The sequence below is a fragment of the Procambarus clarkii genome, chromosome 15, assembly GCF_040958095.1.
Source record: "Procambarus clarkii isolate CNS0578487 chromosome 15, FALCON_Pclarkii_2.0, whole genome shotgun sequence".
In the NCBI taxonomy this organism is placed as follows: Eukaryota; Metazoa; Arthropoda; class Malacostraca; order Decapoda; family Cambaridae; genus Procambarus; species Procambarus clarkii.
In genome coordinates this window covers 6,915,068-6,942,832 of record NC_091164.1, presented here as the reverse complement: position 1 = coordinate 6,942,832, position 27,765 = coordinate 6,915,068, and the positions used below count along the sequence as shown (strand labels likewise).

General features: G+C 44.9%; 1 protein-coding gene across 1 annotated transcript in view; it reads right to left on the bottom strand.

The window, feature by feature from the left end:
- The window catches only part of LOC123759099 (maltase-glucoamylase), a 289,988-nt gene that overhangs the window by 58,201 nt on the left and 204,022 nt on the right, over positions 1-27,765 (bottom strand). Inside the window, exons 31-35 of the mRNA XM_069324937.1 lie at positions 16,810-17,049; positions 15,747-15,863; positions 12,691-12,814; positions 11,414-11,543; positions 1,339-1,472 (exon numbers count right to left, since the gene is read on the bottom strand). Of these exons, the coding sequence (XP_069181038.1) occupies positions 1,339-1,472; positions 11,414-11,543; positions 12,691-12,814; positions 15,747-15,863; positions 16,810-17,049 (745 nt within the window). The remainder of the gene's footprint in view (positions 1-1,338; positions 1,473-11,413; positions 11,544-12,690; positions 12,815-15,746; positions 15,864-16,809; positions 17,050-27,765) is intronic.

The following is a 27,765-nucleotide window of genomic DNA, read 5'->3' as shown; positions in this document are numbered from 1 at the left end:
CCCCCTCCCACACCCCCTTCACCCACACACACACACACACACACACACACACACACACCTTCCCCTACACCACTCCCCCAACACACACACACCCACAAAAAACAGCTCATCTCCAATACACCCCGACCAATCACTGAGACACATCCGTATTCCCCCCCTTAACCTTACCCAAACCCCTACTCAACACCCTAAAAAAAATTCCCCCCCTCCAAACCCCCAAACCCCGCCACTCCCCCCCCCCCCCCTCCCCACCAGAACACCCCATAACCCCCCTCCCCCCCTCCACCATCGAGAACTGCCTGCAGTATATCATCCAGTTTTTCGCCTCGACGACTTCCTTGGTTCATATCCTTCCGATAATGTCTTTCTTCTCTATAATTTATCTGGTTCTCCCTTGCTACCCCCACTGTTCTTCCTCTTGGTGGGTCACGAGTCTCGCTCTTCCTTAACTTCTCGTGGGTAACGAGTGATTTCGTTTATAATGGCGGACTAGACGTGGCCCGCTACGTACACACACACTCGCGGCACGCAGGAGTAACGTTGATTAATATGGGAGTAACGTTAACATGGGAGTAACGTTGATTAACATGGGAGTAACGTTGATCAACATGGGAGTAACGATAACCAACATGGGAGTAACGTTGACCAACATGGGAGTAACGTTGACCAACATGGGAGTAACGTTGACCAACATGGGAGTAACGATAACCAACATGGGAGTAACGTTGACCAACATGGGAGTAACGTTAACCAACATGGGAGTAACGATGACCAACATGGGAGTAACGTTGACCAACATGGGAGTAACGTTGACCAACATGGGAGTAACGTTAACCAACATGGGAGTAACGATGATCAACATGGGAGTAACGTCGATCAACATGGGAGTAACGATGATCAACATGGGAGTAACGATAACCAACATGGGAGTAACGATAACCAACATGGGAGTAACGTTGACCAACATGGGAGTAACGTTGACCAACATGGGAGTAACGTTAACCAACATGGGATTAACGATAACGACTGGGATTGAGCGGTAATCCAGCGTCATTTGCTGGCCACAAATCACTTCTAAATTGTCTGCGATAAAGTGCAAAGTTACACAAATGTCTTCCCCTTTGGTCTGTTACAGACGGGAAGTGGTTCTCTGGTTCATTATATCTCTCTCTCCTTTCCCTCAGTCCCTCTCTCTCTCTCCTATCCCTCATTCCCTCCTTCTCTCCTTGCGTCTCTCCCACCCTTCTCTTCCATCTCTCTCTCTCTCCCTCACCCTCCCTCCCTCAGGCCAGTTATGACCTGTGGACCACAATCCAAGCAGAGAGGATAAGGACTAACCTATGATAGAGTGGGCCATGTCGGTCCAGTTGGACCGGTTGTCTCCGAGCCAGTGGCCGGCCCACTGGCCTGTCCCGGGGAAGGTGGACCGCGTCACCACCAGTCCTCGCTGGCCCGTCACCTCCTGCAGCGCTCTGAAGAACAGTTGGTCCACAAAAAACGGGAGTTGAGAAATAATTAGTGATTTTTTTTTTAATAAATTTGATTTTTTTTTTAAGGTTATGTTGTGATATATATGAGAAAATAGTTTATACCATAACTTCCATATTTCACACACAACAACCTGAACATTACCACAACCTGAACATTACCACAACCTGAACATTACCACAACCTGAACATTACCACAACCTGAACACCACCACAACCTGAACACTACCACAACCTGAACATTACCACAACCTGAACATTACCACAACCTGAACATTAACACAACCTGGACATTACTACAACCTGAACATTACCACAACCTGAACATTACCACAACCTGAACATTACCACAACCTGAACATTACCACAACCTGAACACCACCACAACCTGAACACTACCACAACCTGAACATTACCACAACCTGAACATTACCACAACCTGAACATTAACACAACCTGGACATTACTACAACCTGAACATTACCACAACCTGAACATTACCACAACCTGAACACCACCACAACCTGAACATTACCACAACCTGAACATTACCACAACCTGAACACCACCACAACCTGAACATTACTACAACCTGAACATTACTACAACCTGAACATTACCACAACCTGAACATTAACACAACCTGAACATTACCACAACCTGAACATTACCACAACCTGAACACCACCACAACCTGAACATTACCACAACCTGAACATTAACACAACCTGAACATTACCACAACCTGAACATTACTACAACCTGAACATTACCACAACCTGAACATTAACACAACCTGAACATTACCACAACCTGAACATTACTACAACCTGAACATTACCACAACCTGAACATTAACACAACCTGAACACCACCACAACCTGAACATTACCACAACCTGAACATTAACACAACCTGAACATTACCACAACCTGAACATTACTACAACCTGAACATTACCACAACCTGAACATTAACACAACCTGAACATTACCACAACCTGAACATTACTACAACCTGAACATTACCACAACCTGAACATTAACACAACCTGAACATTACCACAACCTGAACATTACTACAACCTGAACATTACCACAACCTGAACATTAACACAACCTGAACATTACCACAACCTGAACATTACTACAACCTGAACATTACCACAACCTGAACATTAACACAACCTGAACATTACCACAACCTGAACATTACTACAACCTGAACATTACCACAACCTGAACATTAACACAACCTGAACATTACCACAACCTGAACATTACCACAACCTGAACATTACCACAACCTGAACATTACCACAACCTGAACATTACCACAACCTGAACATTACTACAACCTGAACATTACCACAACCTGAACATTACCACAACCTGAACATTACCACAACCTGAACATTACCACAACCTGAACATTACCACAACCTGAACATTACCACAACCTGAACATTACTACAACCTGAACATTACCACAACCTGAACATTACCACAACCTGAACATTACTACAACCTGAACATTACCACAACCTGAACATTACCACAACCTGAACATTACCACAACCTGAACATTACCACAATCTGAACATTACCACAACCTGAACATTACTACAACCTGAACATTACTACAACCTGAACATTACTACAACCTGAACATTACTACAACCTGAACATTACCACAACCTGAACATTATCACAACCTGAACATTACCACAACCTGAACATTACCACAACCTGAACATTACTACAACCTGAACATTACCACAACCTGAACATTACCACAACCTGAACATTACTACAACCTGAACATTACCACAACCTGAACATTACCACAACCTGAACATTACCACAACCTGAACACCACCACAACCTGTGCACCACCACAACCTGTACACCACCACAACCTGTACACCACCACAACCTGTGCACCACCACAACCTGTACACCACCACAACCTGCACACCACCACAACCTGTACACCACCACAACATGTACACCACCACAACCTGTACACCACCTCAACCTGTACACCACCACAACATGTACACCACCCCAACCTGTACACCACCACAACCTGTACACCACAACAACCTGTACACCACAACAACCTGTATACCACCACAACCTGTACACCACCACAACCTATTCACTACCACAACCTGAACATTACCACAACCTGAACATTACCACAACCTGTACATTACCACAACCTGAACATTACCACAACCTGAACATTACCACAACCTGTACATTACCACAACCTGTACATTACCACAACCTGAACATTACCACAACCTAAACATTACCACAACCTGAACATTACCACAACCTGTGCACCACCACAACCTGTGCACCACCACAACCTGTGCACCACCACAACCTGTACACCACCACAACCTGTACACCACCACAACCTGTACACCACCACAACCTGAACACCACCACAACCTGTACACCACCACAACCTGTACACCACCACAACCTGTACACCACCACAACCTGTACACAACCTGAAGACCACCACAACCTGTACACCACCACAACCTGTACATCACCACAACCTGTACATCACCACAACCTGTACACCATCACAACCTATACACCACCACAACCTGTACTCAACCTGTACACAACCTGTACACCAACACAACCTGTACACCACCACAACCTGTACACCACCACAACCTCTACACCACCACAACCTCTAAACCACCACAACCTCTACACCACCACAACCTGTACTCCACCACAACCTGTACACCACCACAACCTGTACACCACCACAACCTGTACACCACCACAACCTGAACACCACTACAACCTGAACACCACCACAACTTGTACACCACCACAACCTGTACACCTCCACAACCTGTACACCACCACAACCTGTACACCACCACAACCTCTACACCCCAACAACCTGCACACAACCTGTACATCACCACAACCTGTACACCACCACAACCTGTACACCTCCACAACCTGTACACCACCACAACCTGTACACCACCACAACCTGTACACCACCACAACCTGTACACCTCCACAACCTGTACACCACCACAACCTGTACACCACCACAACCTGTACACCACCACAACCTCTACACCCCAACAACCTGCACACAACCTGTACATCACCACAACCTGTACACCACCACAACCTGTACACCACCACAACCTGTACACCACCACAACCTGTACACCTCCACAACCTGTACACCACCACAACCTGTACACCACCACAACCTGTACACCACCACAACCTCTACACCACCACAACCTCTACACCCAACAACATGTACACAACCTGTACACTACCACAACCTGTACACCCCAACAACCTGTACACAACCTGTACACCCATCCTCGGGTCATGCTCGTCAAGCTCTGCCCGACCCAAAAAACACATCCCTGAATTTTTACTCTCTATGTATATATAAAAACAATATTTTATCGAATATAATTGAACATTGACGTATAATATGAGCAACCGGAAAAACTTGAACTTGCTAGAATGTTAAGTTTTTTCTAACACGTGTCTGGTAGAGCGTGCCTTATTGTTGAACTTGTAGTGACATCTGCACTTGTAGTGACATCTGCACTTGTAGTGACATCTGCACTTGTAGTGACATCTGCACTTGTGGTGACGTCTGTACTTGTAGTGACATCTGTACTTGTAGTGACATCTGTACTTGTAGTGACATCTGTACTTGTAGTGACATCTGCCCTTGTAGTGACATCTGCACTTGTGGTGACGTCTGTACTTGTAGTGACATCTGCCCTTGTAGTGACATCTGCACTTGTGGTGACATCTGTACTTGTAGTGACATCTGTACTTGTAGTAACATCTGTACTTGTAGTGACATCTGTACTTGTAGTAACATCTGCACTTGTAGTAACATCTGTACTTGCAGTAACATCTGTACTTGCAGTAACATCTGCACTTGCAGCAACATCTGTACTTGCAGTAACATCTGCACTTGCAGTAACATCTGTACTTGTAGTAACATCTGTACTTGTAGTAACATCTGTACTTGTAGTGACATCTGTTCTTGTAGTAACATCTGCACTTGTAGTAACATCTGTAGTTGCAGTAACATCTGTACTTGCAGTAACATCTGCACTTGCAGTAACATCTGTACTTGCAGTAACATCTGCACTTGCAGTAACATCTGTACTTGTAGTAACATCTGTACTTGTAGTAACATCTGCACTTGTAGTAACATCTGTACTTGCAGTAACATCTGTACTTGTAGTAACATCTGTACTTGCAGTGACATCTGTACTTGTAGTAACATCTGTACTTGTAGTAACATCTGCACTTGCAGTAACATCTGTACTTGCAGTAACATCTGCACTTGCAGTAACATCTGTACTTGTAGTAACATCTGTACTTGTAGTAACATCTGCACTTGTAGTAACATCTGTACTTGCAGTAACATCTGTACTTGTAGTAACATCTGTACTTGTAGTAACATCTGTACTTGCAGTAACATCTGTACTTGCAGTAACATCTGCACTTGCAGTAACATCTGTACTTGCAGTAACATCTGCACTTGCAGTGACATCTGTACTTGTAGTGACATCTGTACTTGTAGTGACATCTGTACTTGTAGTGACATCTGTACTTGCAGTAACATCTGTACTTGCAGTAACATCTGTACTTGCAGTAACATCTGTACTTGTAGTAACATCTGCACTTGTAGTAACATCTGTACTTGTAGTAACATCTGTACTTGTAGTGACATCTGCACTTGTAGTAACATCTGTAACATCTGCAAACGTTACTAGTTATGAGACGTGTGTAAAGGGTTTTTCATTCACAAACATGTGGCTATTATTTATGAGGAGGGGCTGGGCTATGGTGTATGAGGAGGGGCTGGGCTATGGTGTATGAGGAGGGGCTGGGCTATGGTTTATGAGGACGGGCTGGGCTATGGTGTATGAGGAGGGGCTGGGCTATGGTTTATGAGGAGGGGCTGGGCTATGGTGTATGAGGAGGGGCTGGGCTATGGTGTATGAGGAGGGGCTGGGCTATGGTTTATGAGGACGGGCTGGGCTATGGTGTATGAGGAGGGGCTGGGCTATGGTGTATGAGGAGGGGCTGGGCTATGGTTTATGAGGACGGGCTGGGGTATGGTTTATGAGGACGGGCTGGGGTATGGTTTATGAGGAGGGGCTGGGGTATGGTTTATGAGGACGGGCTGGGCTATGGTTTATGAGGACGGGCTGAGCTATGGTTTATGAGGACGGGCTGAGCTATGGTTTATGAGGAGGGGCTGGGCTATGGTTTATGAGGAGGGGCTGGGGTATGGTTTATGAGGAGGGGCTGGGCTATGGTTTATGAGGACGGGCTGGGCTATGGTTTATGAGGACGGGCTGGGCTATGGTTTATGAGGACGGGCTGGGCTATGGTTTATGAGGACGGGCTGGGCTATTATTTATGAGGACGGGCTGAGCTATGGTTTATGAGGTGGGGTATTACACACGACTCGCAACCGATGCAGAAGGGCTGTTTCAGAGGCCAAGGCTCGTTAATCCAGCCGCCAACCCGGCTGTTCAACCCATCCTTAGACCAAGTCCATTCTATCCAGCGGTCGACCTCAAAGACGCATTCATCAATTTTAAGATTCTGTTCATTCGAAGCAAATTTTCTAAAATATATATTAATATTATATATTAGCATATTGTGCATATATAGGCATAGGTTAGGTTAGGTTAGGTTAGGTTAGGTTAGGTTAGGTTAGGTTAGGTTAGGTTAGGTTAGGTTAGGTTAGGTGTTTAGGTTCTGTTGGCGATTATTTGTATTTGTCGTACGTGGGTGAAGCATTTACAGCGTTGTGGTTCGAACAAAATTTGTCAGTGAAGCACTTGTTCCGGAAGTGTTCGAACGTCATCAGTTGTGAGTCGTGTGTAAACCGTTTTTCATTTATAAACAGGGGGGGGGGGTTTGGCGGGTGGATGGAATCACTTTTGGATCGCTATATAGCTAATATATTATAATATTAATTTATATTTTAGAAAACTCCAGTTTTGACTGAACAGCATGTTAAAATTTATGAATACGTCTGTGGGGTCGACCGCTGGATGGATTGGAGTCGAGTCGAGGACGGGTTGCTGTAAATGCTTCACCCACGTACTTCAATTACAAATAATCACCAACAGAACCTAAACACCTAACCTAACCTACGTCTAACTATACATAGCTAGAATTCTTATGTATAATAATATTAATTTATATATGATAACAAATCATTTTTTAATACACAGTATGTTAAAATTGATGAATGCGTCTGGGGAGGACGGCCGCTGCTTTAACGAGCCTGGTGTGAGGTCGGGTTGACATACCTAACATCTAATACCTAACCTCAGCCTTACTATTCGCGAAATTATTAATTATAATATTTTTTTTTAAGCATATCTCTCGATTTTGAAGACGTGGTATGATTAATTTGACGGTTGCATGTTTGGGGGTCGGCCACAGGATGGACGAGCTTAACTTGAGAATAACTGCACTAACCACCTAAGCTGATTAAGGATATCAAGATTCAAGCCTTACAGAGTACGATCATCAATGACGCAACGTAATCATAAACGCTAAGATAATAAGACATGAATGAACGCTCCTATCAACAAGACGGGAATGAACGCTCCTATCAACAAGACGGGAATGAACGCTCCTATCAACAAGACATGAATGAACGCTCCTATCAACAAGACATGAATGAACGCTCCTATCAACAAGACGGGAATGAACGCTCCTATCAACAAGACATGAATGAACGCTCCTATCAACAAGACATGAATGAGTAACTCGTTCCACTAGTCCAAGAGTAACTAATTTTCCCCAGGAATTGTTTCCAACAAGGAAGGAGGCCTGGTCGACGACTGGGCCGCGGGGACGCTAAGCCCCGGAAGCACCTCAAGGTAACAATTTAGCAGTCTCCGTGGTGTAGTGGTAAGACACTCGCCTGGCGTTCCGCGAGCGCTATGTCATGGGTTCGTATCCTGGCCGGGGAGGATTTACTGGGCGCAATTCCTTAACTGTAGCCTCTGTTTAACGCAACAGTAAAATGTGTACTTGGATGAAAAAACGATTCTTCGCGGCGGGGATCGTATTCCAGGGACCATAGGATTAAGGACCTGCCCGAAACGCTACGCGTACTAGTGGCTGTACAAGAATGTAACAACTCTTGTATATATCTCAAAAAAAAAAAAAAAAAAAAAAAAAAAAAAAAAAAAAAAAAAAAAAAAAAAAAAAAAAAAAAAAAAAAAAAAAAAAAAATATTACCACCTAAACATGCCCAACTATCATCATGAAAGCAATGTGATGGAGAATGACAAGGAATTACACCACCGAGAGATGAGAACCTGTACTTCGCGGTGTGTGTGTGTGTGTGTGTGTGTGTGTGTGTGTGTGTGTGTGTGTGTGTGTGTGTGTGTGTGAGTGTGAGTGTGTGTGTGTGTGTATGTGTGTGTGTGTGTGTGTGTGTGTGTGTGTGTGTGTGTGTGTGTGTGTGTGTGTGTGTGTGTGTGTGTGTGTGTTTACTAGTTGTGTTTTTGCGGGGGTTGAGCTTTGCTCTTTCGGCCCGCCTCTCAACTGTCAATCAACTGTTTACTAACTACTTTTTTTTTTTTTTTTTGTTTTTTTTTTCCCACACCACACACACACACACACCCCAGGAAGCAGCCCGTGACAGCTGACTAACTCCCAGGTACCTATTTACTGCTAGGTAACAGGGACACTTAGGGTGAAAGAAACTTTGCCCATTTGTTTCTGCCTCGTGCGGGAATCGAACCCGCGCCACAGAATTACGAGTCCTGCGCGCTATCCACTAGGCTACGAGGCCCCCAGGGAGGGGGCCTCGAGGGGGCCTACGAGGCCCCTACGAGGGAGGTGTGTGTGTGTGTGTGTGTGTGTGTGTGTGTGTGTGTGTGTGTGTGTGTGTGTGTGTGTGTGTGTGTGTGAATCTGGATGAGACCACAGACATAGGAGGAGAAGCACAGCTGATTGTGTGCTGTCGGTTTCCAGACTTAGAAGAGAAACCTATTGTTGAACAGTATTTGTGCTGCCTCCAACTGGGCGTAGAAACAACAGCACACAACATTTTTCAGAAACTTCATGATTATATTATTGAAGAGGGCATTGACTGGTCAAAATACAAGTCTGTTACTACTGATGGTGCAAAAGCTATGGTCGGTGCAATCAATGGCGTTGTAAAGACAATCCAAGCGGTCTCACCAAATTGTATCGCAATTCACTGCGTGATTCACAGGGAAGCGTTAGTGGCAAAGTGACTTAATGAAACTAGAAATGCTAAGGAGGAAAGTAACTTTGAGCTTCTACTTGATGATGTTAAAATGGTTAATCATATTTGTGCACATTCCAAAAAGCATAGAATGTTTCGTGAGTTGTGTAAGGATATGGAAGCTAATTTCACAAAACTCCTCCTTCATACTGAAGTACGTTGGCTATCTCGGGGTGAGGTTCTTAATCCAGTGTTTACATCGAGAGAGCATCTCAGTGTTTTCTTTACTGAGGAAGCCAACCCCATGACAGTTAAATGTCAGGCTGTGCTCTGGCCGGCAAAATTGTCTTACATGGCTTCAATCATCGATCATCTGAACAAGCTAAACATCAGTCAGCAAGGCAAAGGTGGGGATATTTTTACAAGTAACTAACTTGTAAAATAACATTTTCCATAGTTGTATTTTCTAACCTGGAAAATAAATGCATTTAAACTGAAGGTGAAAAAATGGAAAAGCAATGTAGAGAGGAGGTGCTTTTCTGTTTGTGAATTATTTGACTCATTTATGAGAGAATGTGGGTGGGAACACGGTATGCAGGCAACAGAACAGACACTGGAGGTACACATGTCACACTTTAGTTATCAGACACCTTACTTTAAAGCAAGAAAACCTTGACATTTCTATTTCCCAGACAGTGAGAATGACCAGCTGACCTCCAACATGTGGATGCTTAATCCCTTCACAGATGAGGCAACTGATCATTGTGATGTTCTTTTAGAGTCTCGAGCGGATTATTCACAAAAAGCAGTTTTCAAGACATTTAGCCATCCCATGGATTCCTGGGTTACCCTGCTTGATATTCCAGAGTACAAGGATCTAGCTGAGCAGACAATAGCCATATTTGTACAGATGCCAACATCATATTTGTGTGAGCAAGGGTTATCTAGTTTAGTTTTGGTAAAGACAAAGTAAAGGAAGGCAATCCTGAACTTGGATCCTCTCATGCGAGTTGCACTTGAAAATCGTCTGACACCTCGACTCAACCTAATAGCAGACAAAGTGCAACAGCAGCCAAGCCACTGATATATTTTTAAATGATAACTATTTGTTTTATTTATTGATACCGTACCAAATATATCAAACTTTGTCTGCAATTTTACTTTAGTGAAGAAAAATGGGTCTGAATGGCACGTTTAATGTTATCTTGTGTATTTTGAGCCTCTTAGTTTGAGATGAGATATGGAAATATATGGATAAATATGTATAAGTTAAATAAAAAATAAGAGAAACTGTTTTTTTCTGTTTACATAGTCATAGAAATGAGATAAGAAACAGAGATTTTAAATATTAAAAACGTGAAATTTTTAATGATACTTATTCGGGGTGGAGGATGGACAGCTTCTACTTAATCACCACTAGGGGTGGACGACATTAGAAAAAGTTGAAGACCACTGTTGACTATCTAGACTATATTCAGGACTAAAGTAAACTTGTTAATCAGAAAGTTATACTGTGGTGGCCTCAAATAACAATCCCAGGGATCAAGAGCGTTCTCCACCTGGTGGGTTCTGAACCCGCCAGGCCAGTGACAAGGGGATTCATTCCACCAGACATTGCCCCATCAGCAGCCTGGCGCTGCATGGGTAGCAGCTTCACCTGTAGGTTGGCTCCGTCTGTGCCCAGCCGTAGAGGTTGTGGACATCGTAGTGGCGGAAGGGCTCCATCGAGGCCGCTAGACACAAGGTCTTGTCGGACATCCTCCTGCTCGGCCCCTGGGCTCCAGCCTCTGTACAACAACATATTGAAAATATTAATGTAATTGATGCGATGGAAAATAAGTGTTGATGCAAAGTTTGTTGATGATCATTGATGTACAAGGAAGTTTGTTGAGATTTTATGAAACTTAGACACACTGGAACAGCGGCGTTGGTAGCCATTATTTTGTGTTAAATAATGAACAGAACCACACCTACTACCATCACTACCATATATACTACCATCACTACCATATATACTACCATTGCTACCATATATACTACCATCACTACCATATATACTACCATTGCTACCATATATACTACCATCACTACCATATATACTACCATTGCTACCATATATACTACCATCACTACCATATATACTACCATCACTACCATATATACTACCATCACTACCATATATACTACCATTGCTACCATATATACTACCATCACTACCATATATACTACCATTGCTACCATATATACTACCATCACTACCATATATACTACCATTGCTACCATATATACTACCATCACTACCATATATACAACCATTGCTACCATATATACTACCATTGCTACCATATATACTACCATCACTACCATATATACTACCATATATACTACCATCACTACCATATATACTACCATATATACTACCATTGCTACCATATATACTACCATCACTACCATATATACTACCATTACTACCATATATACTACCATCACTACTATACATACAACCATCACTACCACTCCTACCACAATCATAACTACCACCATCACTACCACTCCTACCACAATCATAACTACCACCATCACTACCACTCCTACCACTATCATAACTACCACCATCACAATCACATCCACCATCATCACTACTACACCCACCACAATCACCACCACACCACCTTCATCACTACTCTTCCACCACCATCACTACCACATCTACCAACATTACTACCACACCCACTACCACACTCACCACCATCACTACCACATCTACCAACATCACTACCACACCCACTACCACACCCACCACTACCACACCTACCACGATCACTATCACACCTACCACGATCACTATCACACCTTCCACCACCACTACCACCCCCACCACCAATACCACACCTACCACCACACCTACCACAACTACCAGCCAGAGGGTCGTACTTGTGACGTAGGGAGGGTCGTCCCAGGTGGAGTTGGGGCAGGTCAGGCTCCAGGGCGGCGAACCTTCCAGCCAGTTCCATGGTTGGCGCTCGTTGGTGCCGAAGTTGGCGGGCTCGTTCATGTCCTGTTGGGGTGGGGGGAGGGTTACTCTCGTTCATGTCCTGTTGGGGTATGGGGAGGGTTACTCTCGTTCATGTCCTGTTGGGGTGTGGGGAGGGTTACTCTCGTTCATGTCCTGTGGGGGGTTACTCTCGTTCATGTCCTGTGGGGGGTTACTCTCGTTCATGTCCTGTGGGGGGTTACTCTCGTTCATGTCCTGTGGGGGGTTACTCTCGTTCATGTCCTGTGGGGGGTTACTCTCGTTCATGTCCTGTGGGGGGTTACTCTCGTTCATGTCCTGTGGGGGGTTACTCTCGTTCATGTCCTGTGGGGGGTTACTCTCGTTCATGTCCTGTGGGGGGTTACTCTCGTTCATGTCCTGTGGGGGGTTACTCTCGTTCATGTCCTGTGGGGGGTTACTCTCGTTCATGTCCTGTGGGGGGTTACTCTCGTTCATGTCCTGTGGGGGTTTACTCTCGTTCATGTCCTGTTGGGGTGTGGGGAGGGGTGAAGGGGTTACTCTCGGTAATGTAGTGTAAGAGTGTGGGGGGAGAGGGGGGTGTCTTCTCCATGTCCTGGACAAGCTGTAACCTAAATATACTAAGCATTTAGCTAATAGAATCTCTCCAGTCTTCCCAGTCAATACGTATGACTGAACAGACTGTTGTGTGCTACGAGCTGCTCACTTGAGACGGAAAGTGGTGCTTCAAATAGATTAGCTGAGGCGAGGTGTTCTTGTGTGTTGAGACCACACCTGTGTGAAGCAACCCATAGCGACATTTGCGTCACAGGGTGCGTCAGGATCACGTGATTCAAGGCCCCAGGCATGGGTTAAATCACGTGATTCAAGACCCCAGGCATGGGTTAAATCAAGTGATTCAAGACCCCAGACATGGGTTAAATCACGTGATACGAGGCCCCAGGCATGGGTCAAAGCACGTGATTCAAGGCCCCAGGCATGGGTTAAATCACGTGATACAAGGCCCCAGGTATGGGTTAAATCACGTGATGCAAGGCCTCAGACATGGGTTAAATCACGTGATACGAGGCCCCAGGCATGGGTCAAAGCACGTGATTCAAGGCCCCAGGCATGGGTTAAATCACGTGATTCAAGGCCTCAGGCATGGGTTAAATCACGTGATTCAAGGCCTCAGGCATGGGTTAAATCACGTGATTCAAGGCTCCAGGCATGGGTTAAATCACGTGATTCAAGGCCTCAGGCATGGGTTAAATCACGTGATTCAAGACCCCAGACATGGGTTAAATCACGTGATACGAGGCCCCAGGCATGGGTCAAATCACGTGATTCAAGGCCCCAGGCATGGGTTAAATCACGTGATTCAAGGCCTCAGGCATGGGTTAAATCACGTGATTCAAGGCCCCAGGCATGGGTTAAATCACGTGATACAAGGCCCCAGGTATGGGTTAAATCACGTAATTTAAGGCCCACAGACATGAGTTAAATCACGTGATTCAAGGCCCCAGGCATGGGTTAAATCACGTGATGCAAGGCCTCAGACATGGGTTAAATCACGTGATACGAGGCCCCAGGCATGGGTCAAAGCACGTGATTCAAGGCCCCAGGCATGGGTTAAATCACGTGATACAAGGCCCCAGGTATGGGTTAAATCACGTGATTCAAGGCCCCAGACATGAGTTAAATCACGTGATACAAGGCCCCAGACATGAGTTAAATCACGTGATACAAGGCCCCAGACATGAGTTAAATCACGTGATTCAAGGCCTCAGGCATGGGTTAAATCACGTGATTCAATTGACAGTTGTCATATCTCTTGAATGTCACGACGGAACGTAGCTGGACCGCTGGCCAAGTCCGGCTTGGCCGTCCAAGTTGAAGAGTCCAGTTGGAGAGGACTTGTATAGTCCGACAGGTCTTGAGACGGAAGACAGAGACTGGGAAGGGGGACCCCAAACCTGCAAATGGGACTGTCACGACAGTCAAAATGACAGTCACCTCAGTGACTGTATAAAGTCCGACTCTTATATGTGGGAATGTGTGGGAATTTGAGAATGGAAAACAAATTTGTATGTAATTGTCTATTTACAGTCTATTATTTCAGTCTATTTAATATAAAAAAAACTAAATTTAATTTGTGCCTCTGTAACCTTTCCTTGTATTTCGATGTGTGCCTTAAATCCAGTCCAGTCTTAAGAGACTAGAAGAGGTGTAGACATATTATATGCATTGAATATAATGTGGCAATTAACTAATTATATGATCAGTATTAGTCAAGTACATCAAGTGATAGATTACCATCAATTCTGATTTAGCTCAGACCATACACAGAGCGTCAAGGAGAGAGATCTAAGATCTTACACACAGCATCAAGGAAAGATCTCAGATCCCACACACACACACAGGATCAGAGCATCACTTAATCTCGTATGCGCTTTCCTAGTGCCTCTAGAACCTCTTATAATCTCTTTATGAATCCAGCGTGGACCCAATCAGCCTCTGATATTCCAGGCGAAGTCCTGGAATATCTCCCAGTTGTCCATGTTAATCTCTCTCACCTTCCCCGCCTCTCACACCTCTCTTCTTCCTGAAGTGAATTATCCAGCTACTAATGGTGAGATTATCTGATTACAGGAATATTCTCTGTCGCACTGATTGTAATGGTGTTTCGCTTCGAAGGCTGTACACGGGAGGGTGTACACGTGACCAGACACGAGACAAGATGTACACGAGAGGCTGTACAAAGAAAGCTGTTCACTAGAGGTTGTACAAGGAAGCTCTACACGGCAGGCTGTACACGAGACGGAGTATGGGAATACAAATATATATTTATATGCAGCCATTTAAAATAAAAACAGCTGAGCTGATTTGTTTCCAATAAGGCTTAAACAAATGTTGCCAAATAGCTTGACTCTCTTATGGGAAGGTCAAGAGAGGAGAGGAAACCTGGCCAGGTGTGTGAGAGAGTGCCGCCACTCACAAGCCACAGGCCATCAAACTTGAGTGTGGTGTAGAAATTCTTGATCTCCTGCATCCACCAGTTCTTGGCAGACTCCTTGAAGAAGTTTGGGAAGGCTGTCCTGTTGTCTGGCCACACCTGGAGGGGGGGAGAGAGAGACGAGGGTAGGGAGGATGGCTTCACAGACATGTGACAACATAGTGTTAATCCTAGGTCAATAGCTATCAGCCAGTATATTATAAGACTATATAATGCCTCTCTAATGTTTATATTTCCCCCCCCCCCCCCACATACCATGTTGGAGGCATGTGGGGGGGGGGGAATATGGGAATATATATATGCTGCTGCTATGTTTGGAAACTGAAGCAAAATTTACAGCAATTTTTGCTGTATTATAGAATTAAATTCTAATCCATGACCCCCTTTGTTTTCTATCCGTTAGGTATAATCTCACTCCCAAAACTATTTTTTTTTTAATTTTTTTTTTTTTTGTGAAACTGCACCTAAGGTCTAAGATGAAATCCATCCAACATTCTCTCTCTCTCTCTCCAGTTTTATCTTGAGAAGTTTGGAAGGATTGCGTCCGGGTCTCGGGGGCGCCACTTGCAATCTCTCTTGGAAACTCGTGCTATCCCTATCTTGCAAAGTTGTCCTAACTGCAACTGTTTCCTGATCCTCTTCCTGGCTCTTATCTCCATTGGTTTACGTGTAATACACGTCATTCAGGTTTACACGTCATGCACGTTACTGAGGTTTACATGTAAAGCACGTCATAAACGGGTTTACACGTCATGCACGTCACTGAGGTTTACATGTAAAGCACGCCATAAACGGGTTTACACGTCATGCACGTCACTGAGATTTACATGTAAAGCACGTCATAAACGGGTTTACACGTGAAACACGTCAGTGACGGGGTTTAACGTGGTACACGTCAGTGACGGGTTTGCACGTAATGTACGTGTGTAAGACGGGTGCAAACACGAGAAATCTTTAATAAACAGTAAATCTATGTTGATTCATTACAGTGATCAACGTTGATCACTGCTATAGCAGCGTTCTCTGGCCACTACACAGAACTCACGTATCCCAGCATGACGTTGGCCAAGCCTCCACCGTTGCTGGCCAAGCCTCCACCGTTGCTGGCCAAGCCTCCGCCGTTGCTGGCCAAGCCTCCACCGTTATTGGCCAAGCCTCCGCCGTTGCTGGCCAAGCCTCCACCGTTGTTGGCCAGCACCACCTCCTCCTTCGTCTCCGGCGCCCACGTCACGTACGCCCCGGCCGCGAGGGCGCGGGCATGGGGCGGGTACTCTTCGGCCGACAGCTGTAAACAAGAATGGCTGAGGTGAGAACATTCACACTACCGAGACACGCTGAGGGAAGGTGGTGGGGGTGAGAGGTGGTGGGGTATTCTTAGAGCATATTCTCAAATTTGAGCGCACGATACATACTCAAATACATTGTTTGAAACTAGGATAGAATTAGAGGTTCCTAAAACGCTTAGAAAACTAGAAAATATCTTCAGATCGCGCGTAAGATAATTCAGTATAACATTACTAGAAGAGATCACACTGAGGGGAGTAGACTTGGAGCACTAAGGGGGGAATAGACAGAGGGGACACATGTGGAAGCCGGTGTCAGTGCAGTCCAGAGCTATGCTAGAAATGGCTCGGTATTTCAGTATTCAGGCGGCGTTGTCTGACGTAGCTGAAGACAACATCGAACTTGAGAAAGTGAGAAAACTCATCAGGGAACAAAATGCACTCTCATATCAGGAGAGGTCGCGCCTCACAGGACCGGTAACTTTGAACAACACCAGAATGATTTCACCAAAACATTCCAGATGGTGAGCACATTAGACTCACGTGAATCAACACCACTTCTTCAAGACGTTCAACGTAACTCCCGAGCTCCAAAAGTTGTGCTTGTCAATTGAACATTAATGTGAACTCAGTGAACACTAATTCACCCATTTAAATCCAAATCACCCATTATATCACCAATCTTACCAAGCCCTTGAAGGGGGAAGATAATGGTTAATCATTATCTCTCGCGTCTTCCGGTGAAGAGGACCACACGAGAGGAATGATGAGGAGGATCACCTCTACAGTGTCATATGGAACCATCGCAGTTTAGATCTTACAAGCTATAACTGCGTTGTTGAGGCAGGGACATAGACAAGGACACAACCTATAGCACTGTATCATCCTTTGCAGATAACACTAGGATCTTCATGAGAGTAGGCAACATAGAGGATACGGCAAACCTCAAGTCAGATGTAGATCAGGTCTTTCTATGGGCTACAAAAAAATAATAGGGTATTTAACGAAGATAAGTTCCAGGTCATGCGCTACGGATTTAATGAAAATATAAAAACAGAAACCACGTACAAAACTCAGGCAAATCATAACATAGAACGAAAAGGCAATGTAAAGGATCTGGGTGTACTCATGTCGGAAGACCTTACCTTTAAAGAACACAATAAAGTAGCCGTCACAACTGCAAGAAAAATGACAGGTTGGATAACAAGAACTTTTCACACTAGAGATGCTATACCGATGAAGATACTTTTCAAAACGCTTGTGCTCTCTAGAGTGGAGTACTGCTGCACAATGACAGCCCCTTTCAAAGCTGGAGAAATTGCTGACCTGGAGAGCGTGCAGAGATCCTTTACTGCTAGAATCCACTCAGTAAAACATCTAAACTATTGGGACCGACTAAAGAGCCTAAATTTGTATTCTCTTGAGCGCAGGCGGGAGAGTTACATAATAATCTACACGTGGAAAATAGTAGAGGGGCTGGTCCCAAACCTGTATACAGAAATAACATCACATGAAACCAGAAGGCATGGCAGGATGTGCAGAATACCCCCGTTAAAAAACAGAGGTGCAACAGGTACTCTGAGAGAGAACTCTATCAACATCAGAGGCCCGAGACTGTTCAACACGCTTCCACTACACATAAGGGGCATAACTGGCCGACCCCTCACAGTGTTCAAGAGAGAACTATCAACATCAGAGGCCCGAGACTGTTCAACACGCTTCCACTACACATAAGGGGCATAACTGGCCGACCCCTCACAGTGTTCAAGAGAGAACTATCAACATCAGAGGCCCGAGACTGTTCAATACGCTTCCACTACACATAAGGGACATAACTGGCCGACCCCTCACAGTGTTCAAGAGAGAACTTGACAAACACCTCCATAGGATACCTGATCAACCAGGCTGTGACTCATATGTCAGGCAGCGAGCAGCCGCGTCCAACAGCCTGGTTGACCAGTCCAACAACCAGGAGGCCTGGTCGACGACCGGGCTGCGGGGACGCTAAGCCCCGGAAGCACCTCAAGGTAGCCTCAAGGTAAGGGAGATGAGGCCGGGGCGAGCGGGCACTTCCCTGTGTTGTTCTGTTAGGAGCACACCTGCAGTACCCCGCCTCCCCCGGCTGTACCCCGCCTCCCGCGGCTGTACCCCGCCTCCCCCGGCTGTACCCCGCCTCCCGCGGCTGTACCCCGCCTCCCGCGGCTGTACCCCGCCTCCCGCGGCTGTACCCCGCCTCCCCCGGCTGTACCCCGCCTCCCGCGGCTGTACCCCGCCTCCCGCGGCTGTACCCCGCCTCCCGCGGCTGTACCCCGCCTCCCGCGGCTGTACCCCGCCTCCCGCGGCTGTACCCCGCCTCCCGCGGCTGTACCCCGCCTCCCGCGGCTGTACCCCGCCTCCCGCGGCTGTACCCCGCCTCCCGCGGCTGTACCCCGCCTCCCCCGGCTGTACCCCGCCTCCCGCGGCTGTACCCCGCCTCCCCCGGCTGTACCCCGCCTCCCGCGGCTGTACCCCGCCTCCCGCGGCTGTACCCAGCCTCCCACGGCTGTACCCCGCCTCCCGCGGCTGTACCCCGCCTCCTGCGGCTGTACCCCGCCTCCCGCGGCTGTACCCCGCCTCCCGCGGCTGTACCCCGCCTCCCGCGGCTGTACCCCGCCTCCCGCGGCTGTACCCCGCCTCCCGCGGCTGTACTCCGCCTCCCCCGGCTGTACCCCGCCTCCCCCGGCTGTACCTCGCCTCCTGCGGCTGTACCCCGCCTCCTGCGGCTGTACCCCGCCTCCCGCGGCTGTACCCCGCCTCCCGCGGCTGTACCCCGCCTCCCGCGGCTGTACCCCGCCTACCGCGGCTGTACCCCGCCTACCGCGGCTGTACCCCGCCTCCCGCGGCTGTACCCCGCCTACCGCGGCTGTACCTCGCCTCCTGCGGCTGTACCCCGCCTACCGCGGCTGTACCCCGCCTCCCGCGGCTGTACCCCGCCTCCTGCGGCTGTACCCCGCCTACCGCGGCTGTACCCCGCCTACCGCGGCTGTACCCCGCCTCCCGCGGCTGTACCCCGCCTACCGCGGCTGTACCCCGCCTCCCGCGGCTGTACCCCGCCTCCCGCGGCTGTACCCCGCCTCCCGCGGCTGTACCCCGCCTCCCGCGGCTGTACTCCGCCTCCCCCGGCTGTACCCCGCCTCCCCTGGCTGTACCTCGCCTCCTGCGGCTGTACCCCGCCTCCTGCGGCTGTACCCCGCCTCCCGCGGCTGTACCTCGCCTCCTGCGGCTGTACCCCGCCTCCCGCGGCTGTACCCCGCCTCCTGCGGCTGTACCCCGCCTACCGCGGCTGTACCCCGCCTACCGCGGCTGTACCTCGCCTCCCGCGGCTGTACCCCGCCTCCCGCGGCTGTACCCCGCCTCCCGCGGCTGTACCCCGCCTCCCGCGGCTGTACCTCGCCTCCCGCGGCTGTACCCCGCCTCCCGCGGCTGTACCCCGCCTCCCCCGGCTGTACCCCGCCTCCCCCGGCTGTACCCCGCCTCCCGCGGCTGTACCCCGCCTCCCCCGGCTGTACCCCGCCTCCCGCGGCTGTACCCCGCCTCCCCCGGCTGTACCCCGCCTCCCACGGCGAGGTACAGCCGAGTGAGGCACAACAGCTGCCAACACAACGACATTACCCCCCCCCCCTTAACCCCAACCAATCACATAGCAGTGACCGCCTCAATGAACGCAGAAATTAACACAAATCAGCAATTGTATCCTCCACGGGATGTGACATTTCAATCGCCATTTCAGCAAATGACTGGGAAGCAAAGAATGGCAGGATTGGTGATAAAACCCATTGACACGGGTTATAATTCCCTTTGTGGAAAAGCAATATGTCACTATCTTTAATAATTACACCCTTTCAAGCGCAACTCATTCAGCTTTCTCTAATTAGTAACTATAAAAGTATAGTCAATGTGATTTATTTTGTTGTTGTGGTGGGCACAGAGACAGATTATTATTGGAAAGCGATAAACATTACACGTTAATATGTAATTATTCTTTGGTTTCTTTTTCATTATTTTACTGCTTGGTGAACAGATGTATCGGGGTTGAAATGGAAATGTTGTTTTGTACTTTATTTCTATAACTAGCTGTACCCGGCCACGCGTTGCTGTGGCTCAGCAATGCATGCGCATTGCTGAGTCATAACCCTCTCCTGTCCCCCTGTCCTCCCCCACCATTCCCTCCTCTACCGTCCCCCCGTCCCCTCAACCTCCCCACCATTCCCCACTCCCCTGTCCCCTCGTCTAACCCCCAATACACAACTCCCCCGTCCCCTTGTCCTTCCTACCATTCCCCCCTCCCCTCGTCCTCCCCACTATCCCCCACTTTACTGTCCCCTAGTCTTCCTCAACATTCCCCATTCCCCCATCTATTCGTCCTCCTCACCATGCTACACTCCCCCGTCCCTTCGTCCTCTCCACCACTATCCCCCCTTCCGAGTCCTCTTGTCCTCCCCACCATTCTCCACTCCCCCGTCCCCCTCGTTCCCAGCATCCCCCACTCCCCCATCCCCTCGTCCTCCCCACCATTCCCCTCTCCCTTTGTTCGATGCGTTCCCAAATGATCTGATGTTCCCATCACTGAAAAAGAAGTAGAACAGTTAAAAAAAGCGAAATGAAAAACAATTAAAAAATAAAAAAATAAACTATACTCACGAAATGAACAGTATGTTAAACAACATGGTTAAATTCCAACACAATGTCACACAAAATAATTAAACCAAAATGAAAATAAATCAAAATCTATGAAAATTCCATTTATCAGTGAAATTGGAGACATTGAAATGGAATCATAACATATTTAGTATAGCATGTGTTGCTATTATGCGCAATAGATGGTGCTGTTTTTCAAAAAAGCAAGTTTTTACCTGTCACAGGTGTGGCATCTATACTTACACTCACGAAATATATGGTATCTTAAACAACACAGCTCAATTCCAACGCAATGTCACACAAAATAATTAAATCAAAATGAAAATAAATCGAAATCTATGAAAATTCATTTTGTCAATGCAATTGGAAATATTGAAATAGTCTCGTAACATATTTACTACAGCATGTGTTGCTCTTGTGTGCAACAGATGGTGCTGTTTCTTAAAAAAAAATGTTTTTACCTGTCACAGGTGTGGCATCTATACTTTTACTTACGAAATGAATGGTATGGTAACAACACAGCTATTACATGCAACAGACGGTGCTGTTTTAAAAAAAAAGCATGTTTTTACCTGTCACAGGTATTGTATCTATTTAGTAGGTACATCAAAACACGCATGTATTTGAATGGAACGTTGTGTCAAAATTTCAAAGCAATCAGTAAAGAATTTAAGGAGATTACTGTGTGTGTTGCTCTTACATCCAACAGATGGCACTGTTTAAAAAAAAACATGTTTTTTCCTGTCACAGGTGAGGCATGTATATAGCGGCTATATAAATACACGCGCCTATTCGAATGCAACGTTGTGTCAAAATTTCAAAGCAATCGGTAAAGAGGTTTCGAAGATTTCCCCTCACATGAAAAATATATGAAAAACACAGTTTAAAAAAAAACATGTTTTTTTCCCGTCATAGATGTGACATCTATATAGAATGTATATAAAAACCTGCTCAGATGCGAATGGAACGTTGTATGAAAATTTCAAAGTAATCAGTAAAGAACTTTCGGAGATTAGCGATTTTGAACAAACGAACATTTACATTTTTATTGGTATAGATATTCTTCGGAGTTGAGTGTCTCCTGCTACTCTCCTCGTTTTCTATTGTTAATACTTCGTTAAAATGACTAATTCGTTAATAATTTTTTTTTTTTTGTAAATATATCTTCCTCCTTGTCCTCCTCTTCCTCCTCATCGTCCGTCCCCTCCTCCTCATGGATGAGGAGTGAGTCTTAACAATGTTCTGGGAGGCTTCAACCACGATATACATTATAAACATGTAGAGGAACGGAATACTATTGGTTAATGTGGTGGCTAGGAAGGTGTGAGCGAGGGGCGGGGATAGGCAGACATTCACCATATCCCTTCACTGTATGCGCAGTGTGCTGGTGAGGCCATTTATGAGCATGAAGCTTGTGATCTGGGAATAACATTCCTCTACTGTGCCAAGTGAGGGAGGCGACGTATCGCCACCAGGAAGTACGAGGCCAGGGTTCTAATCCCAACCCACACACATACCACCATACTTTATTATTATTAACATCTTTATTGACAAAAATTAATTACAATTTTCCCTAATCTGAGGAATGCAATTCTTATTAGAGTGAGGATAATGCTGGTATTTACTGTCACACAGGACAGAGGATCATACACAAGATAATAGGTCTAAACTGTAGACTGAAGCACATACATATATTTCACGGTTACAATCAATGTTTTAATGTAGGAATATGTAAATACAACTTTCTATTTTGCACTGCCACACAAGGTCAGGGATGGGCTCATAAGAGATGCAGCGTAAAAATAATAATAATACAAAAAAATATAATATTGTACTTGGTAGGGGCGATACGTCGCCTCCCTCACACGCCAACAGTAGAGAAATGTTATTCCCAGATCACAAGCTTCCTACTCTTAAATGGCCTCACCCCCACAATGCGCACACAGTGAGGGGTGAGGGATTTTTTTAGGGATTTTTTTTTTATTAATACATTAGGTACATCTGCATTAATGCAGCTACCCTAGACTATATGAAGTGAAGTACAGTGTGTCAAAAAAACTTACTAGGTGATGCTAAAAAATCTCCATCACACAGGATGGTTAGTCATACAGAGGCATGTGATAGGCAGTCTGCACTGGCAGACTCCGGACTTTTAGGGAGGACCCCCCGGGCACATGGCCGTCGTTACACACAGACCTAGGGGTCAGGAGTGGCCAGGGGGAAGTCATAGACAGGCAAGTTTGGCCACGTAAACGATTCTCACCACGTTTCTGACCGCTCCTCTCTCCCTCCCTCCCTCCTCCTCCACACTCCATACCTTTCGGGCCATGTGTCTTTGAAGGAGGAGTTGGTTGGGAGAGAGAGAAAGAGGACCTGTGGATCGTTTCAGACTTCACCCCATTTGAATATTATTCTTTACAGTATGTTGAGCTTAAGGTTATAGAAATGTGACTATTTTATGATTATTGTGAGGTGCTATGAGGATATAACAAGTAGGCTTTTGACGTTGTCTTCCCATAAGTGAGATAACTGTTAACTTCCACAACAAATAAGTTAGCCATAGTGAGGGTGCCACGTCACACGAGACCATCTGCTCAGAACTATGACGCCCTCAAACACCAGATGTAACCCGCCAAACTCACGACGAAGCTAAACCAGTTAAACGACGTTCGAACAAGTTAAAACTTATTCGAACGTTGCTACAACGTTCGCACAAGTTTTAACTCCTAACAAGTTGTAACAACCAATATAGCAAGTTGTAACAACGTTCTAATACGTTAAAGAAAACGTTATAACAAGATGTAACAACTTTATTACAAGTTGTAACAAGCGGAAAATAGAGAGTTACGTAGTGTCTCTTGCGTGTTCCTCTCATCTCTTATGGTTTACTCTGGCAGAGTGTTCCCAGGGAGAGATTTGAACTTAGTTTTAGTTCAAATCTCTTTTGAACTTTGAGCTCTTTTGAACTAGAACTTTGAGCTCTTGTTTTAGATTTGGAATATTCAGAATTCTTTAATGGTTCATCATGTATAATACGTTGGTATTTGCAGGTCCAGCCACTTGGGCTGGACGGTAGAGCGACGGTCTCGCTTCATGCAAGTCGGTGTTCAATCCCCGAACGTCCAATTTTTGGTAATAGTTTTCTTTATAATAAAATAACATATATTTACCATAAAAGTAAGGAATCAAACACACAACATTACACCAACAGCACAGGCGCGGGTTCGATTCCCGCACCAGGTAGAAAACAAATGGGCAAAGTTTATTTCACCCTGAATGCCCCTGTTACCTAGCAGTAAATAGGTACCTGGGAGTTAGTCAGCTGTCACGGGCTGCTTCCTGGGGATTGTGTGTGTGTGGTGTGGGGAAAAATAAAGTAGTAAACAGTTGATTGACAGTTGAGAGGCGGGCCGAAAGAGCAAAGCTCAACCCCACGCAAACACAACTTAGTGAATACAGGACACAACACCAAGAGCCAAGCACCGTACTGTGCAATCCAAACGCACCAAATTATACTGAAATCAAAACACACACACAACAAGAACACGCAAGTACATATATCATGGAGCAGCACTAACACGCACAGAATAGGGGAAACAGAACTACACTAGTGGAAACAGATAAAGTATGGCAAATACAACCAGTCCCCCACAACAACAACAACAAAAAACATACTAGTAAAAAAACAAAAACACATACCAACCGAGCCCGTTATCCCCCACTAACTCCTGAAACTCGGAACAAGATATCATATAACAGCCCCAACAAGGGAATCCATAAAATAAAACAAAAATGACAGCAATATATATATATATATATATATATATATATATATATATATATATATATATATATATATATATATATATATATATATATATATATATATATATATATATATATATATGAAATATATATATATATATATATGAAATATATATATATATATATATATGAAATATATATATATATATATATATATGAAATATATATATATATATATATATGTTTCATTGAATATGACCGCATATTCTGTATTTATTATTTTCTGGTTTAGGGCTTCTATCCCTCTAACTATTTTCTTAGCATCAGGGCTTAATTGAAATAGGAGTTCTCCAAAACTCATTTTCGTACTTTTAAGGTGAAGAAAAGAAGTGATTTACATAAGAACATAAGAACAAAGGTAACTGCAGAAGGCCTATTGGCCCATACGAGGCAGCTCCTATTCTATAACCACCCAATCCCACTCATATACTTGTCCAACCCGTGCTTGAAACAATCGAGGGACCCCACCTCCACAATGTTACGCGGCAATTGGTTCCACAAATCAACAACCCTGTTACTGAACCAGTATTTACCCAAGTCTTTCCTAAATCTAAACTTATCCAATTTATATCCATTGTTTCGTGTTCTGTCCTGTGTTGATACTTTTAATACCCTATTAATATCCCCCCGGTTATGTCCATTCATCCACTTGTAAACCTCTATCATGTCACCCCTAACTCTTCGCCTTTCCAGTGAATGCAACTTAAGCTTTGTTAATCTTTCTTCATATGAAAGATTTCTAATTTGGGGAATTAACTTAGTCATCCTACGCTGGACACGTTCAAGTGAATTTATATCCATTCTATAATATGGCGACCAAAACTGAACTGCATAATCTAAATGGGGCCTAACTAGAGCAAGATATAGCTTGAGAACCACACCAGGTGTCTTGTTACTAACGCTGCGATTAATAAATCCAAGTGTCCGATTTGCCTTATTACGAACATTTATGCATTGATCCTTTTGTTTTAAATTCTTACTAATCATAACTCCCAGATCCCTTTCGCAATCCGACTTCGCAATCACAACACATCGATATGTTCTTGTCGATATGTTCGACAAGACAAGAACATATCGATGCCAACACAGAAGACAATGTCCAACATAACAGGCCAATTACACTGGATTAATCTTTGTGTTTAGATAGGAGATGCCTCGTATGGGCCAATAAGCCTTCTGCAGCCCCTATGTTTATCCCTTATGTGTCCCCCCATGTTTTCACCTTCATTGTATTATCACCTGACCTAATGCGGGTATAAAATCAACTAGTATTGTAAGATCTGTTCACTTGAGAATGAACCATGGAGGTTCGAAACGTCGTGCAAATTATACAAATAAGTGTAAATACACTCTATAGTAAATCACTTCTTTTCTTCACCTTAAAAGTACGAAAATGAGTTTTGGAGAACTCCTATTTCAATTAAGCCCTGATGCTAAGAAAATAGTTAGAGGGATAGAAGCCCTAAACCAGAAAATAATAAATACAGAATATGCGGTCATATTCAATGAAACATGTTTGAAAGAAAACCTGCTGCCAGTATACACCAATATATATATATATATATATATATATATATATATATATATATATATATATATATATATATATATATATATATATATATGCGGAAAATCCACAGAGAAATATGAAATGAGGTGAACGTTTCGGCTTTGTTAAAGCCTTTGTCAACACCAGACTCTCTGGTGTTGACAAAGGCTTTAACAAAGCCGAAACGTTCACCTCATTTCATATTTCTCTGTGGATTTTCCGCATAAAATGATCAGTGTTTTGTGATCGTCAATTGCAAATATATATATATATATATATATATATATATATATATATATATATATATATATATATATATATATATATATATATATATATATATATATATATATATATATATATATATATTATTAAATATGACCAAAAAAGTAAGATTAATAATTCTAACACGAATTTTCTCAATGTTTCTTATATTTCTTTTCACTGTTGATGATAACTGAAAAATCAATTCTCCAAAATTCACTTTTATTTCTAGTCTAACGCGACACTTGAACGCGTTTCGTAAAACTTATTACATTTTCAAAGACTTAGTTTACACACACACAACTATAACTGAACCGAGTTTGCTTCGATTTTATACCTGCATTTTGGGTGAGGTGATATGTTACAACAGTTTTGGATGAGGTGAAAACAAACTTTCAACACA